This window comes from Saimiri boliviensis, chromosome 12, assembly GCF_048565385.1.
Source record: "Saimiri boliviensis isolate mSaiBol1 chromosome 12, mSaiBol1.pri, whole genome shotgun sequence".
In the NCBI taxonomy this organism is placed as follows: Eukaryota; Metazoa; Chordata; class Mammalia; order Primates; family Cebidae; genus Saimiri; species Saimiri boliviensis.
The window spans coordinates 10,143,769-10,158,187 of record NC_133460.1 but is presented as its reverse complement, the minus strand read 5'-3'; the positions used below and the strand labels follow the sequence as shown (position 1 = coordinate 10,158,187).

General features: G+C 51.3%; 1 protein-coding gene across 13 annotated transcripts in view; it reads left to right on the top strand.

Annotated features, from left to right (window-relative positions):
* Window positions 1-2,874: 2,874 nt before the first annotated feature.
* Window positions 2,875-14,419, top strand: part of MAPK8IP3 (mitogen-activated protein kinase 8 interacting protein 3) — a 58,610-nt gene continuing 47,065 nt past the window's right edge. For all 13 annotated transcript variants that reach the window (XM_039477890.2, XM_039477883.2, XM_039477880.2 and 10 more), the window contains exon 1: window positions 2,875-3,364. In XM_039477890.2, coding sequence (XP_039333824.1) covers window positions 3,047-3,364 — 318 coding nt within the window. In that variant the 5' untranslated portion in view covers window positions 2,875-3,046. The remainder of the gene's footprint in view (window positions 3,365-14,419) is intronic.

Sequence of the window (14,419 nt, the reverse complement as noted above, 5' to 3'; positions counted from 1 at the left end):
CTTACAGGTGCAGACAAGTTGTACAATTCCATAAGCATCAATAATTATCCACCATTACATCTTGTTAAAATTTGATTTTGTTTTAACCAACTTCAAGTACAAATCTGGCCAATCATGTTAGTGACAATTAAGGTGATGGGCAAGTCTGTTGGCCTCTCCCCATGGTAGCAGTGCTCCTACTGTAGTGCTACCTCCAGAATTCAGAGGGCTCAAATTTCTCAAAGGTATAAAGCAGAAGCTTTAAACATCCCCCAAAATGCAAGCTTGCTCTAACTTGCTCACCAGGAAGAATTACAGATTACATCCATTTGCCATGCCTCGTCATTTTGACTTTATAAAACTTCATAACTCTCCATAACCTTTATCACATTATTTGCTACAGATGGCACCATGCTCCTTTCATGGAGTAGCTGATCTGTTTTGCAGGCTTAGAAATGGAAATTTGGGGTCAGGCATGGTGGCTCATGCCTGTAATCCCAGCACTTTAGGAGGCCAAGGCAGGTGGATCACCTGAGGGCAGAAGTTTGAGACCAGCTCCTGACCAATACAGTGAAACCCTGTCTCTACTAAAAATTATAAAAATTAGCCGGGCGTGATGGTGTCTGCCTGTAATCCCAGCTACTCAGAAGGCTGAGGCAGGACAATCACTTGAACCCGAGAGATGGATGTTGCAGTGAGCCTGGATTTTACCACTGCACTCCAGTCTGGGCAACAGAGTGAGACTCCATCTCAAGAAAAAGGAAATGGAGATTTGGGAAAATTAAGTCACTTGGGTTCCCAGGAAACTTGAATCTGAGACTGAAACCTCTTGGTGGGATGGGTGAGCATACAGCAAATCATGTTTCGAGGAAAAAATGTGAAAAACACAGTAGGGCCTGGCGTGGTGGCTCACGCCTGTAATCTCAGCGCTTTGGGAGGCCAAGGGGTAGCATCACTTGAGGCCAGGAGTTCAAGACCAGCCAGGGTAACATAGTGAGACCTCCATCTCTACAAAAATGTTTTTAAAATTGGCCTGGCAGTGGTGGCACACACCTGTAGACCCAACTACTTAGGTGGCTGAGGTGGGGTCACTTGAGCCTAAGAGTTCAGGTGAACCCTGATCATGCCAGTGCCCTCCGGCCTGGGCAACAGTGTGAGACCCTGCGTCTAAAACAGAACAAAAAAAATCAGTAAGGTGTCAGCTACAGGAGTTAATGTTTCAGTGCAGTCAAGTTAGGGTGAGAGGATGTGAACTGATGAGGATTTGAGTCGGTGAAAGACGGTAAGTGAACATTTCCATTACCATTAAGCAGTCACTGATGTGGTTTTGTCAGAACTCACGGTACACATGTGGCTCCCAAACTGAGTTTCAAAGTCTTGGGTTCATGGCATCCCCCTGCCCAGCAAAATAAAGTGCAAATCTTCTGGAGCAACACGTAAGTTCAGGCCTCAAGTACTTCCAGAGATAAAGTCGTGAGGACACTAGCTCAGAATGGGGGAAGGGGAGCCTGCGCCGAGTCAACCAGGATGACATGCAGAATCAGACCTGCAAAGGCTGCACATACTGTACTTATGAGACACACACACAAAGCTTAAAGATAAATACGTGTTTGGAAGTAGTAAGAACCTATCAAAAACTGCTAAAATATAAGAAATCAAATAGGTCAAAAATAGAATCATTGGCTGGGCGCAGCCTCACTTGGGGAGGCCTAGGGAGGCGGGCAGATCACTTGAGGTCATGAGTTCAAGACCAGCCTGGCCAATATGGTGAAACCCCTGCCTCTACTAAAAATACAAAACAAGCCAAGTGTAATGGCGCATGCTTGTAGTCCCAGTTACTCGAAAGGCTGAGGCAGTCGAATCGCATGGACCCGGGAGGCAGAGGTTGCAGTGAGCCGAGATCGCGTCACTGCACTCTAGCCTGGGCGACAGAGCGAGACTTCGTCTCACCAAAAAAAAAAATAATAATATACATACATATACATACATATATATATATATATATATATATATATATATATATATATAATCTTTGAAATTAGTAACCCAGTGGATGGGTTAAAGAGATTGCTGAAAAGAAATAAAAAATCTGTTCGGCGCCGTGGCTTGCGCCTGTCATCCCAGCATTCTGAGTGGCCGAGTCAGGACGATCACTTGAGGTCAGGAGTTCGAGACCAGCCTGGCCAATATGGAAACCCCATCTCTACTAAAAATACAAAATTATCTGGCCTGTAATCCCAGGTACTCGCAAGGCTAAGCCAGGAGAATCACTTGAACCCGAGAGGCAAGGGTTGCAGTGAGCCAGGATTGCGCCACTGCACTCCAGCCTGGGCGACAGAGCGAGCCTCCATCTTGAAAGAAAAAAACCCGAAAATCTGAGTAAGTCACACTGTGCAGTAGGGAGAAGTGGGCGAAAGGAAGAAGGCCACACTTCCAGATTTCAGGATGAGATGGGCGTTGAAAGTGCATTCACAGAATCCCGGGAAGAGCCAGCTGAGATGGGAGGCACCAGAAGAGGGCAGGCGCAGGGCGCGGACAGAGTCGGGCGCAGTGCCGCAGGGAACGTAGGCGCATCAGGGCGGTCGGGGTGGAGGCGCAGGCGCTGAACCTTCACCTAAGGCTGCTGGTGCGTGCAGAGCCTGGGGACGCGAACAAGGTCACCGAAAGCCCAGGGTGACCGAGACGTGCTCAAGCTACCGCGCGCTGCGGACAGCGGGCACAACCACAGCCGCCCCGAGGACCCCACCAGCTGGCCTGGCCAGGAGCGCCCCCAGCCCAGCTAAGCCGCGCTTCCGGTCCAAAGCCCGGCTTCCTCTGACGTCACGGCCCCTGCGCCCCCTGGCGGCGCGGCCGCAGCGGGACGCGCGGGCACCGCCCCCTCCGGCTGGCGGGCGGGACTTCCGGCGAGTGAGTGACGGGCGCAGCCTCGGCAGCGGCGGCGGCGGAGCCCGGAGGCGACAGCAGCTGCAGGAGGCGTCGGGCCGCGGCCTGCGGGACCTGAGGCAGCTGGGGCGGGCCGGGCGAGCCGGCCGGATAGCTAGCCGCGCTGGCGGCGGCGGTGGCCGCGATGATGGAGATCCAGATGGACGAGGGCGGCGGCGTGGTGGTGTACCAGGACGACTACTGCTCCGGCTCGGTGATGTCGGAGCGGGTGTCGGGCCTGGCGGGCTCCATCTACCGCGAGTTCGAGCGCCTCATCCACTGCTATGACGAGGAGGTGGTCAAGGAGCTCATGCCGCTGGTGGTGAACGTGCTGGAGAACCTAGACTCGGTGCTCAGCGAGAACCAGGAGCACGAGGTGGAGCTGGAGCTGCTGCGCGAGGACAACGAGCAGCTGCTCACCCAGTACGAGCGCGAGAAGGCGCTGCGCAGGCAGGCGGAGGAGGTGCGTGGGCCGCGGGACCCGCCCGCACCCCGTCCCGGGCCCAGACCCCGCCCCAGGACTCCCGCACCCCTCAGCGCCCACCCCGAGACCCGCCTGGACCCCCTCACCCCGCCCCGGGGCTCCCCCACCCCTCAGCGCCCACCCCGAGGCCCGCCTGGACCCCCTGACCCCGCTCCGGGGCTCCCCCACCCCCTCTGCCCGCCGCGAGACACCTCCCTAGAGCACCACCCCCTGCCTGCCCGGGAACCCCACCCCGACGCCAGGGACCCCCTCCCACCCAGGACTGGGCCCTGGCCCCCTCCTCCGGGCCCCAGCCCTGAACCCTGAACCCTCAACTCCAAACCCGCTGTGCCTGGCGTCATCCCCGGGGAGCTGAGCCTCGAAGCCAGGCCTCACTGTCCTCTCCCACCCACCTCTGCATGCCAGTTCCCTTTGCTTTGGTGCCTGTGTTTGGTCAAAACCGTTTTCGAGACCCCAAGTGCTACTACCTCTGTTAGCTGCCATTCTAAACCCATCTCCAAAAGGAATCTTTGGTTTTCTGAGGGTGCTGCAGCCGTCTGTTGATGATGTCGGAGACCTTTCCCTTGTCCCTGATCCCGTCTTTTGAAAGTCTGACATGGGTGAATTGACTGGTTGATGTAAACACAGAACAAGGCCGCTGCTCCTGTCAGCAGGCCGAACACTCGCTTTCTAGAGGTGATCTCTTTGCCCCTTGGTTCCTTGCCTGGTGAGATTGTTAGCTGATGTAGCCAAGCTGAAAAACTCCACTCTGGCTTCTGAGGAGTTAAAAATCGGAGTTCGAAGCGTTTAATTCTGTTCTAGGATGTAATCTGAAGGTCTCCATAACCTGGAAATCGCTGATTTGTGAAGCAGTTGGAAGAGCCGTGCCCTGTAGGGAGTACCACTTAGCTTCATTCATTTACCATCAGATACTGAGCGGGGCCTGCCTGCGTGTGGGCCCAGAGCCTCGCCCTTTGTCGCAAGCAGGTTCAGGGAGCACTGGTTCCCATCCCTGGTTTGCCTCTGTGACCTTGGCCTGTCGCCTGCCTGGGTTTTGATTTTCCATCAAAGGAGTGAATTGTGCTAGGCGGTCTCTAAGCACAGACATTTTCCCATTCTAGGAGTTAGGTGATGCTGTTGGACTTATGAATAGGAAGTATCTTAGGAAATGACTTTGAATTCCTTTTCAATTAATTCGGCTTAACATGTTCTTGACTTTAATATGAAAATAAAAGAGTTTTTCAGCATTTTGGCTTTTCCTGAAACCAAGGTGAGTTACGTCCTAGTTTGGTTTAAAAGCGTGTTTATAAAAAACAAAACAAAACAAAACAGTGTGTTGTATCATTGCTCCTTACTGTAGTTTCTGTTGTGTTTGGGTTTCGTGCTGTCGAGAGGCAGTTATGTGTTGATTGGAATATCCCGGTTTCACCAAACTGAGTTAAAGCTCTCATCTAAGGGAATGCAAGAGTTCGTGGATTTTGGAGCTCAGGGTGACAGTAGGCATTTTACTAGGAAGGAAACTGGCCCCAAGAAGTAGAGGAGCTGAACCAAGGTCACCCACCCCAGAAGTGCCCAGCCGGGATGCAGAATGAACCCGATGCAGGCCTGGGTGATTGCTTCCATGTTGGGCAGCTGCGGGCACTGGAGGACTACTCCCCAGAAGCCTGGAGCGTCGGGGCTCCCCTCGCTCAGCTGTGGAGCTGTGGCTGCCTCCCTGTGCTGGGCACCACCCTCCACTTCTCTCCCACTCTCAGTGGCCTGACCTAGATTTCCGGTGGGTTTCTTTTCTTTTACCTTGGACCTATGTGGTCACTGTAGTGGTTGAGAAGGAACTAAAAGGGGGAAATCACGATGGACAACGTTAAGGGTCGGAATTATAACCTTGCGACTTAAAAATGAGCTCTGCATGGGACAGATGCTGCCCGGCTCTGTGCAGTTCACATGCAAGCTGCAGTGAGTGCCTCTGCCCTCCCCCAGGGCTTGCGCTGGACGGAGCTGGTGGGTGTGCATGTGGTGTGCAAAGCTATCGACTTTAGGCTGAGACTCACTATTGCCTCAGCTCTTTAGAGAAGCTGCACAGAGAGCTTTGGGAGCCGAGCCTCAAAGCCCACCAATGCTTGGCCAGCATGGAGGCTGTGATTAAACGCTAACAGTGCGCCCTTGGAAAGACCTCAGGGCTTTACAACTAAGGAAAAGGGCTCGATGCTGTCAACATTTGGCATGCTTGCTCCTCTTCTGAGTCAAGCAGACATTCACTTCCAGCTTTGTGGAGAGGCCATTGTGCCCTGTGGGTTGGCTTCTTTTCTAGGCAGGGACTGCTGATCACTTAGATGGGTGTCTGATGAGAGGAGAGCAGGACGTCACAGGCTGCGGGCTTGTCTTGTTGCAGAGGTGCTCCTGGTTGAGCTGTCAGCCGAAGCTCCGTCCCCAGCCCCTCTGCTCTAGAAGGCTTAGTCAGAGATGGGTAACCTGAGCCACTGCAGCCTCTGAGCAGACAGAATCTGCAGGCTTTGGAAAAAGCATGAGCGGAGCAGACATCCCTGTTCCCTTCTTCTTACCACTAATAACCACAGTGATGCCCAGTGTGTTCTAATACGAGGCAGCTGGGTGTATGAAAGTGATAGGAGCTAGAGAGGGTGGGGTCCGGAGAGAGTGACCCAAGCTGTGGCGTCTACAGTCGCCAGCCCAAGTGCCAGCCTGCTCCTTGGGAGCCGCACACCCTGGGCCCATCCTCTTCCCCTCGCTGGGCTGCACAGGCCACGGATGTCGCAAGTCAGTTTTATTTTAGGAGCCAGGCACCATCACTGGTTGTTGGTTGCCGGGAGAGTTGTGGGCAGGCAGATTGAGCAGGGTCAGGGCAGAGCCCTTGACGGATTCTTAGGACCGCCTGGGTTGGCAGGCACTGGACATTGCTACCTACCTCCCACCTGCCAGACAGTGCAGTTTCTGGTTGTGCGGGATCTGATACAAAGTTTCTTAAATCCCTCAAGTTCTTTCTCAGTGGAAAAGAAGAAGGTTGGAAACAGACCTGAGCGGGGTGGGGCTGGCGAGGAGCAAATGCTGCGTCCACACACACTGTCCCGTGCAGTCCCAGAGGAGGGCCCTGCAGAGCCGCCACGTTTGCCATGCTTACCCGGGCGGCAAAGAGCCCTTCTCCCTGTAGTGACCAACCACTCAGCTTGTAAGAGGAAAAATAAGGTATTTTTTTACCTTAAAATATGAGAAGTGACATGTGAGTGTTAGTAGTCATCGTTTGCCTTAAAATGTTCTTAACCCTAAAGAAACTGCAGTAACAGCCCAGGCTCATGGCAGGCAGCTGGAGCGCGTGTTCTGTCAACACCCCCAGACCGCGATGTTTGCTGATCATTCAGCATTTGATGCTGTGTAAGGAAGGCGTGCAAGGGAAGACAGGCTTTTGTTTTTGTTTTGTTTTGTTTTGTTTTTTGAGACGGGGTCTTGCTCTGTTACCCACCCAGGCTGGAGTGCAGTGGCGCGATCTCAGCTCACTGCAACTTCCGACTCCTAGATTGAAGCGATTCTCCTGCCTCAGCCTCCCAAGAAGTTGGGACTACAGGCTTGTACCAACATGCCCAGCTAATTTTTTCGTATTTTTAGTAGGGACAGGGTTTCACTGTGTTAGCCAGGATGGTCTTGATTTCCTGACCTTGCGATCCGCCCACCTCGGCCTCCCAAAGTGCTGGGATTACAGGCATGAGCCACCACGCTTGGCCTAGGAAGGCAATTTTATTCAAACTTATTTCTTCCCAGTTAAATAAAAGTTACTGGCTAGGCGCGGTGGCTCACGTCTGTAGTCCCAGCACTTTGGAAGGCTGAGCAGGTGGGCAATGAAGTCTCACCATGTTACCCAGGCTGATCTCTAACTCCTAGACTTAAGCAGTCCTCCTACTTTGGCCTCCCGACAGTTGACGTTGAACTCCTGACCTCCTCATCTCAGGTCAGGAGTTTGAGACCAGCCTGGCCAATGTGGCAAAACCCTCTCTCTACTAAGAATACCAAAAAATAAAAATAAAAAAAAATGGCCAGGCGTGGTGGCAGGCACCTGTAGTCCCAGCTACTCAGGAGGCTGAGGCTTAAACCTGGGAGGTGAAAGTTGCAGTGAGCCAAGATGGCGCCATTGCACTCCAGCCAGGACGACAGAGTGAGACACTGCTCAAAATAAATAAATACCTGAAAATAAAATGGAAATAAATAAATGTCATCCATTTCATAGAACATGTGGATAGGATTAAGCTGGAGAACACAAACACCATAATCCCGCTCCACAGAGATTATCAGTTTGCCATTTTTTCCTCTTTTTTTTCCTCTGCCCCGATGATCTGCAGGAAGTTTTTTCCATATATGAATTAAGACATTGAATGAAGAATTTTAATTTTTATTTTTCATATGACAAATAGTAAATTCACCACTGCTTAGCCAGGGTATGTGATTTCTTCCCCTGCCATATTATGATAAGAACAGCTTTTCAATAAGTTTTTTTAATGAAGCTGTCAAGGTGAGCCGGCCAGGGCTTCCTGTCCCAGGTGCCGCCGAAAGCCAGCCTGCTGCAGCTGCACCGGTCACCAGGAGTACCCCAGTCTCCCTAAAAAGTGGAGCAGATAGATGTAGGAGCTGTGGAGAAGGAGGTGCTTGCCAGCCAGATAGAACGCAGGGCAGAGGCCGAGGTGGCCTGGAAGCTGCTGGGCACAGCCTGCTCTTCTGCTGCTTGGCTGCAGGAGCCCCCGGGCCACGCTGGCAGCAGTCACACAGGGTTGAGAGCTGAGAGAATTCAGTTCTTCCAGAATTAAGAGTTCCAAATGAAATGTTCTGTTTGTTTCATTTTTAAGTTTTCAAAAACCATTTTGAAATAATGTAAGAAAGGTTGCAGAATTAACACTCCTCACCGCCCCAGCTTCCCAAAGGTGGGCATCTTCCCACACTGTTCTCTCTGGCTGTGCAAGGGTCTCAGGGGTGTCTGTGTCCCCGTCTCCTATGTTCTGGGGTGCCCCTCATTCTCTGCTCTTTGTGACTTTGACCGTTGCAACAGCACAGGTCAGTCACTTTGCAGCTGTGCCTCAATCTGGCTCATGGGCTCTGGGGACCAGACACGGGACACGTCCCCAGGCCTCAGCAAGAAGATCCGTGGCTTGCAGAAAGGAGCCTGTTAGATCCTTATCCTGTGCGGGATGGCTGTTGGGTGAGGGGGACAAGATTTTTGGATAGGTCCCTTTCCCCAGGTTCCCATTTATTATCAGGGTGGAAGGACGAGCTGTTAGCGCATGAAAAGCACCGCGGAAGGTAGCCAGGCGCTGCCGGGGTGCTGGCTCCCCCAACATGTTTTCCTTTGCTCTGTTGAAGGTTGGGGTCCCAAGGTCGGGTGCAGTGGCTCACCTGTAATCTCAGCACTTTGGGAGGCTGAGGCAGGCATATCATGAGGTCAGGAGTTCAAGACCAGCCTGGCCAATATGGTGAAACCCCATCTCTACTAAAAATACAAAAACTAGCCAGGAGAATCAGCATCAGCCACTTTAAAAGCCAGCAGGCAGAGGTTGCAGTGAGCTAAGACCGCCACTGCACTCCAGCCTGGGCAATAGAAGGAGACTCCATCTCAAAAAATAAAAAAGAGGGGTGGATGCGGTGGCTCACGCCTGTAATCCCAGCACTTTGGGAGGCCGAGGCAGGCAGATCACGAGGTCAAAAGACCGAGATCATCCTGGCCAACATGACGAAACCCCATCTCTCCTAAAAATACGAAAAAATTAGCCGGGTGTGGTGGCACGCACCTGTGGTCCCAGCTACTTGGGAGGCGGAGGCGGAAGCATCGCTTGAACCCAGGAGGCGGAGGTTATAGTGAGCCAAATTGCGCCTCTGCAGTCCAGCCTGTGACAGAGCAAGACTGTCTCAAAAAAAAAGAGAAAAAAGAGAAAAAGAAAGTTCGGGTCCTGAGCTCCCCTCGTCACCTGAGCGTCCAGCTGCCACTAGGTTCTGGTGTTCTTTTTGCCCCAGGAGTTCTTTAACGTCCCCACTTTTCATCTCCTTTGCTGCTCTCTGCTTCTAGTCACCACCATCCCAGGGTCTCGCCGCCACTTCCCCAGCCCAGAGAACTCTCACAAAGCACATCTGATCTCTGAGTGCCAGGCTGAATTCCAATTAGGGGTATTAGCTGGTTGTTTTTCTGGGGCAGACTGGACACCTCAGACAGTGATAACATGAGGGTATCTGAGTGACAAGGTGGGCCAGGACACTGGGTAGACAGAGTAAGGCTCTCTCCCCCATATGGCCCCCCACTGGGACCCCCTCACCAGCCTCATCTGCCTCTAGTCTTCTGGCCGCCCCTACCCTACAGGCCTGCAGCTCCTGCCGCCTAAACCCCCTGCCCCCACCCCACCCTCAGGCTTTACCAGGCCAGTTCCCTCCCTGCCTGATTCCCTAGTGTCTGCCTCCCCAGTGCACCTGCAGAGAAGTCCCCATCACGCACCCTGCCTGCCTCCACCCGGGGAGCTGGGCCCCACCCAGCCTCTTTCCCAACTTCCCCAAGTTAAGCTGCTTCCTGCTAACAAGGGACCGGCACCCTCTGGTTCATTCAACCTGAGCCTGTTGTTTCTCCTTCTCGGCACACCCAGAGAGGCTGACCATCTGTGTGTGTGGATGAGAAGGGGAAGCCAGCTTTCCTCTGCCTCTGCACATATCTCACCAAACTGCAGTTCCTGAAGGTCAAGGACTGTCTTTGGACCAGCCTTTCTGTCTGACAGAACATTCTGGGATGATGGAAATGCTGTATTTGGTGCTGTCCAGTTCAGTAGCCGCTGGCCACACAGGGCCATTGAGCACTGCAGGTGTGAGTCATGGAACTGGAGAACTGGGTTTTTAGTTGTATTTGCCTTTTTTAGTGATGAAGTGTGTTGCCCATACTGGTCTCAGACTCCGGGACTCAAGAAATCCTCCCACCTCAGCCTCCCCAGTAGCTAGGACTACAGGCGCTTGCCACCACGTTCGGCTGTGTTTCAATTAATCTAAAGTCAAAATAGCCACATGTGGCCAGGGCTTCCATACTGGACAGTGCAGCCGTGGACAGTCTAGCTGAGCTGCCTGCACATAGAGGCAGATGGTAAGGTCCTCAGTTTTATGTGAGAAAGGAAGACACTTGGAAGTGTAGGTTTGTTTCCTGTTTCATGAACAGAGGGGCAATCCCACAGCAGTGGGTTTCCGATAACAGGAGACCACACGGGGAAAATATTGTGAGATGGGAAGGTAGGTGCCAGCGACTTAGGAGACAGCAGAGAGGGGCTGACATTCTTGAAAGGCTGAGAAGAACCTGGTGGGAGACCGCTGGCCCCTCAGAATTCCTGTGTTCAGGGCCCAGGGTTGACTCTTTCGCCTTGGGCTGCTGCTGCTTTTCTGTCCATGGGTAATAATGTTATTGCAGTATCATTGACATATACTGAACTGTACTTACTTAAAGAGTATAATCTGATGAGTTTTGAAATATGTATAAACGCTGGACGTTTATAGACCCAAGACCCCAGAGTTACTTCCCTGTGCCTTGTGTGACCTCCCCCACCTCTCCTTGCCCGACCTGTCCCCAGGTAACCACTGATCTGCCTTCTGTGACTGTAGGTTGACTTGCATCTCCTCGAGCTCTGCATAATGACATCCCGCAGTGCCTATGCTGTTTCCTCTGACATCTTGCACAGCGATTCGGTTTCAGGGACTCGCCAGGCTGTGTGTGTTGTTCCTCCGTGGCTGAGCAGGGTCCCAGCAGTGCTGTTTGTCCATCCACCTGCCTGTCGGGGAGCTGGGCGGCTTGCTTTTACGTAACCTTCACGCCCGAGTGGTTTGTAAGCCAGCTTACCGGTGGCAGGGCTTTGGGCCAGGCACGGCTCCAGGCAGGCTGGCGGTGAAACCCAGAGGCTGCAAGTCACTTATGATCATGGGGGACAAGTCTTTGCAGAGACCCTTAGAGCCCGCAACATCATTAAGCAGTTACGGTTTTTTGTGTTTTTGTGTTTTTTTTGTTTTTTTTTTTTCTGAGCCACTGTTACAGCAAGAGATTGGGGGCATGCCACATCAAACGAGACAGGACCTTTTCCTCAACGCTGCACCTCTGTGTTGTGGGGTTTCCAGGACAGGGATTCGGACATTTTGATTCTTGTTGTCAACAACCACAGATTCAAAGCTTGCCTTTTGTTGAAGTCTCTGGGAGCCCCTTCCTCCCCAGGTTCCCCAAACTTTCCTCAGCCAGCCTTCCTATCACCTTTCCTTCTTCCCAGGAAATGAATTCCCAGATAAACTCACAGTCCCAGTGGGCCCTTGTATACGTGTCTCTATGCACCTGCCTCAGTTTAGAGTGCTCATGTTTTGAGAGCAGGGACTCTTTGTCTACTGAGAAGAGTGAACTGAGGCACGGTTAGCAGGTCCCTTGTTCAGTGGAACCAGAGGGAGTTGGAGGCTGGGGCCAATTAGGAAGTTTCAGAAGCCAATGTAAACTCCTAAGAATGTGCCAGAGAATAAAAGTTTACTCCAGAATAATTTTTCCCCGAGAGATTTTCTTTCTTTCTTTCTTTCTTTTTTTTTTTTTGAGACAGAGCCTCGCTCTGTTGCCAGGCTTCAGTGCAGTGGTATGATCTTGGCTCACTGTGCCCTCTGCCTCCGGGTTCAAGCGATTCTCCTGCCTCAGCCTCCCAAGTAGCTGAGGCTATGGGCACACACCACCACATCCAGCTAATTTTTGTATTTTTAGTAGAGACAGGGTTTCACCCTGTTGGCCAGGATGGTCTCAATCTCTTGACCTCATGATCCACCCGCCTCAGCCTCCCCAACTGCTGGGATTACAGGCGTGAACCACAGCACCTGGCCTCCCAGGGAGAATTTTCATGGGATGGGACATTTAACTTGGGGTTCTAATTTTACTCTCATTTTTCTTCCTCTGGCACCAGCCATATATAAATTTATATGTATATATTTCCCAGTACGAATGTATACGTAATGGTAAGACAGATGGGAAATATATGTATTTTACAAATATATATATATATATATATATATATATATATATATTTCCCAAATGTCTTGCCATTCTTGAAAATCAGTATGTATTCAACCAGTTGCAATTTGTTTAATGTGGCCGCTGAACCCAGCAGCCCCTTTCATGTAAATGTGAGGAAGCCTTGCTCTTCAACCTGATTCCTGTATTCCCAAGCTTGTGGGCAGATCTCTCAGCCCCACACGTGATACTTGAATGGAGAGATGTCCTCTTCGACCGATTCAGGGGCAGCTTTGTAACTCCAGGGCCACCCGCTGCATGTCCTCTCTCTGCATTTCAGATCTAGGTGGCCAGGCACTTGAGGGAAATGGAAAGACAGCTCTGACTGCCCTCTGCCAGCCCTGGGTAACCATTGCCATGCAAGATCCCTGCCCGTACCTGGGAATTAGCCATGAATGGCATCCTCTGGGCATGTGCCCAGCACCCAACTGTTTGCCTCTCTGCCTGCTTAAGATAAAAGAGCAAAACTGAGTAATTTTTCTTTTGGAAATTCATGACACACACCCCCCCCCCCCCGGCATTCCCAGGTAAGGAAATAAATTGATTAGTATTGCAAAAGAACAAGATCTTTGATTCGTGTTGACATTCATTTCTAACCAACTAGCCAGAGCTGAATTGTTTCTCGCCGGTGAGCCTGGCCTAAAGGACGTATGAGAGGGGAGGGTTGGGTTTTTTTCTTCCGTTGTTGTTGTTGTTGTTGTTGTTGTTGTTGTTTTGAGATGGAGACTCACTCTTCTGCCCAGGCTGGAGGACAGTGGCACAATCTCTGCTCACTGCAACCTCCACCTCCCAGGTTCAAGCGATTTTCCTGCCTCAGCCTCCAGAGTAGCTGGGATCACAGGTGCCTGCCACCACGCCCAGCTAATTTTTTGTAATTTGAGTAGAGACAGGGTTTCACTATTTTGTCCAGCTGGTCTCGAACTGCTGACCTCAGGTGATCTGCCTGCCTCGGCCTCCCAAAGTGCTGGGATTGCAGGCAGTGAGACACTGTGTCCAGCCAAGGTTTTGGATTTAATGTGTTGCTTTACCCACCAGGAAAGTGTCCATGGGTTGTGAAACCTACCAGAAGCCTGTTGATCACCTTGTGAAATAACTTACTTGGCCATTGCGCTTTTATTCTGAGTCTAGAATACTGACTTCTGTTGTGTTGTCTTGATTTTATATTTGACATGAAAAGTCAGTCACTGCTTCACTTTGTTTATGTTTAAAAGGAAGGATGATCTCATTCCATGGAGTACTTAAAAAACTGACTTGGAGTACTAGATTTTGGAAGAGCCTATGCTTTCAGGTTATTTCAATACGTATCTTGAGATTCACTGAAAAGGCATGGTGACTCACGCCTGTAATCCCAGCAGTTTGGGAGGCCGAGGCAGGTGAATCACCTGAGGTCAGGAATTCGAAAACACGCTGAAATCCCATCTCTACTAAAAATACAAAAATTAGCCAGGTGTGGTGGTAGGTGCCTGTAATCCCAGCTACTCAGGAGGCTGGGAGGCTGAGGCAGAAGAATCACTTGAATCTGAGAGACGGAGCTTGCAGTGAGCCAAGATCGTGTCACTGCACTACAGCCTTGGTGATGAAAGACATTCACCAAAAAGCAAATTCTGAAAACAAAAGTTGAATTTAATTTTCAAGCAGAGCCCTTTGGTCGTGGGAGGGATGGGGAAGTAGGTCTTAAAAACATGTCTAAAAAGGGAATTCTCTGGCATATCGGTACCTAGACGTGAGTGATGTTTCGTGTCTCGACTGAGGGACGATGCCTGTGTTTCCCTTCATTTCGTAATCTCGAGTCATTGCTGCTTGGGATGCTCAAAGGTGAGCCACAGGTGGCCTCACATATCCAGGATGCCACACGGCATTTCATTAGACTCAGGTGAGTGTGTCACATCCACACTTCCCTGCAGCACAGATAATGAATGCGTGTACAGAAACCTTTCACTTTGCTGTATTCACACCTTCAGTAGATCTTTGGGTCTAAGATACTACCGTGCTATATTTCGGGTAGTTTTTTTTAT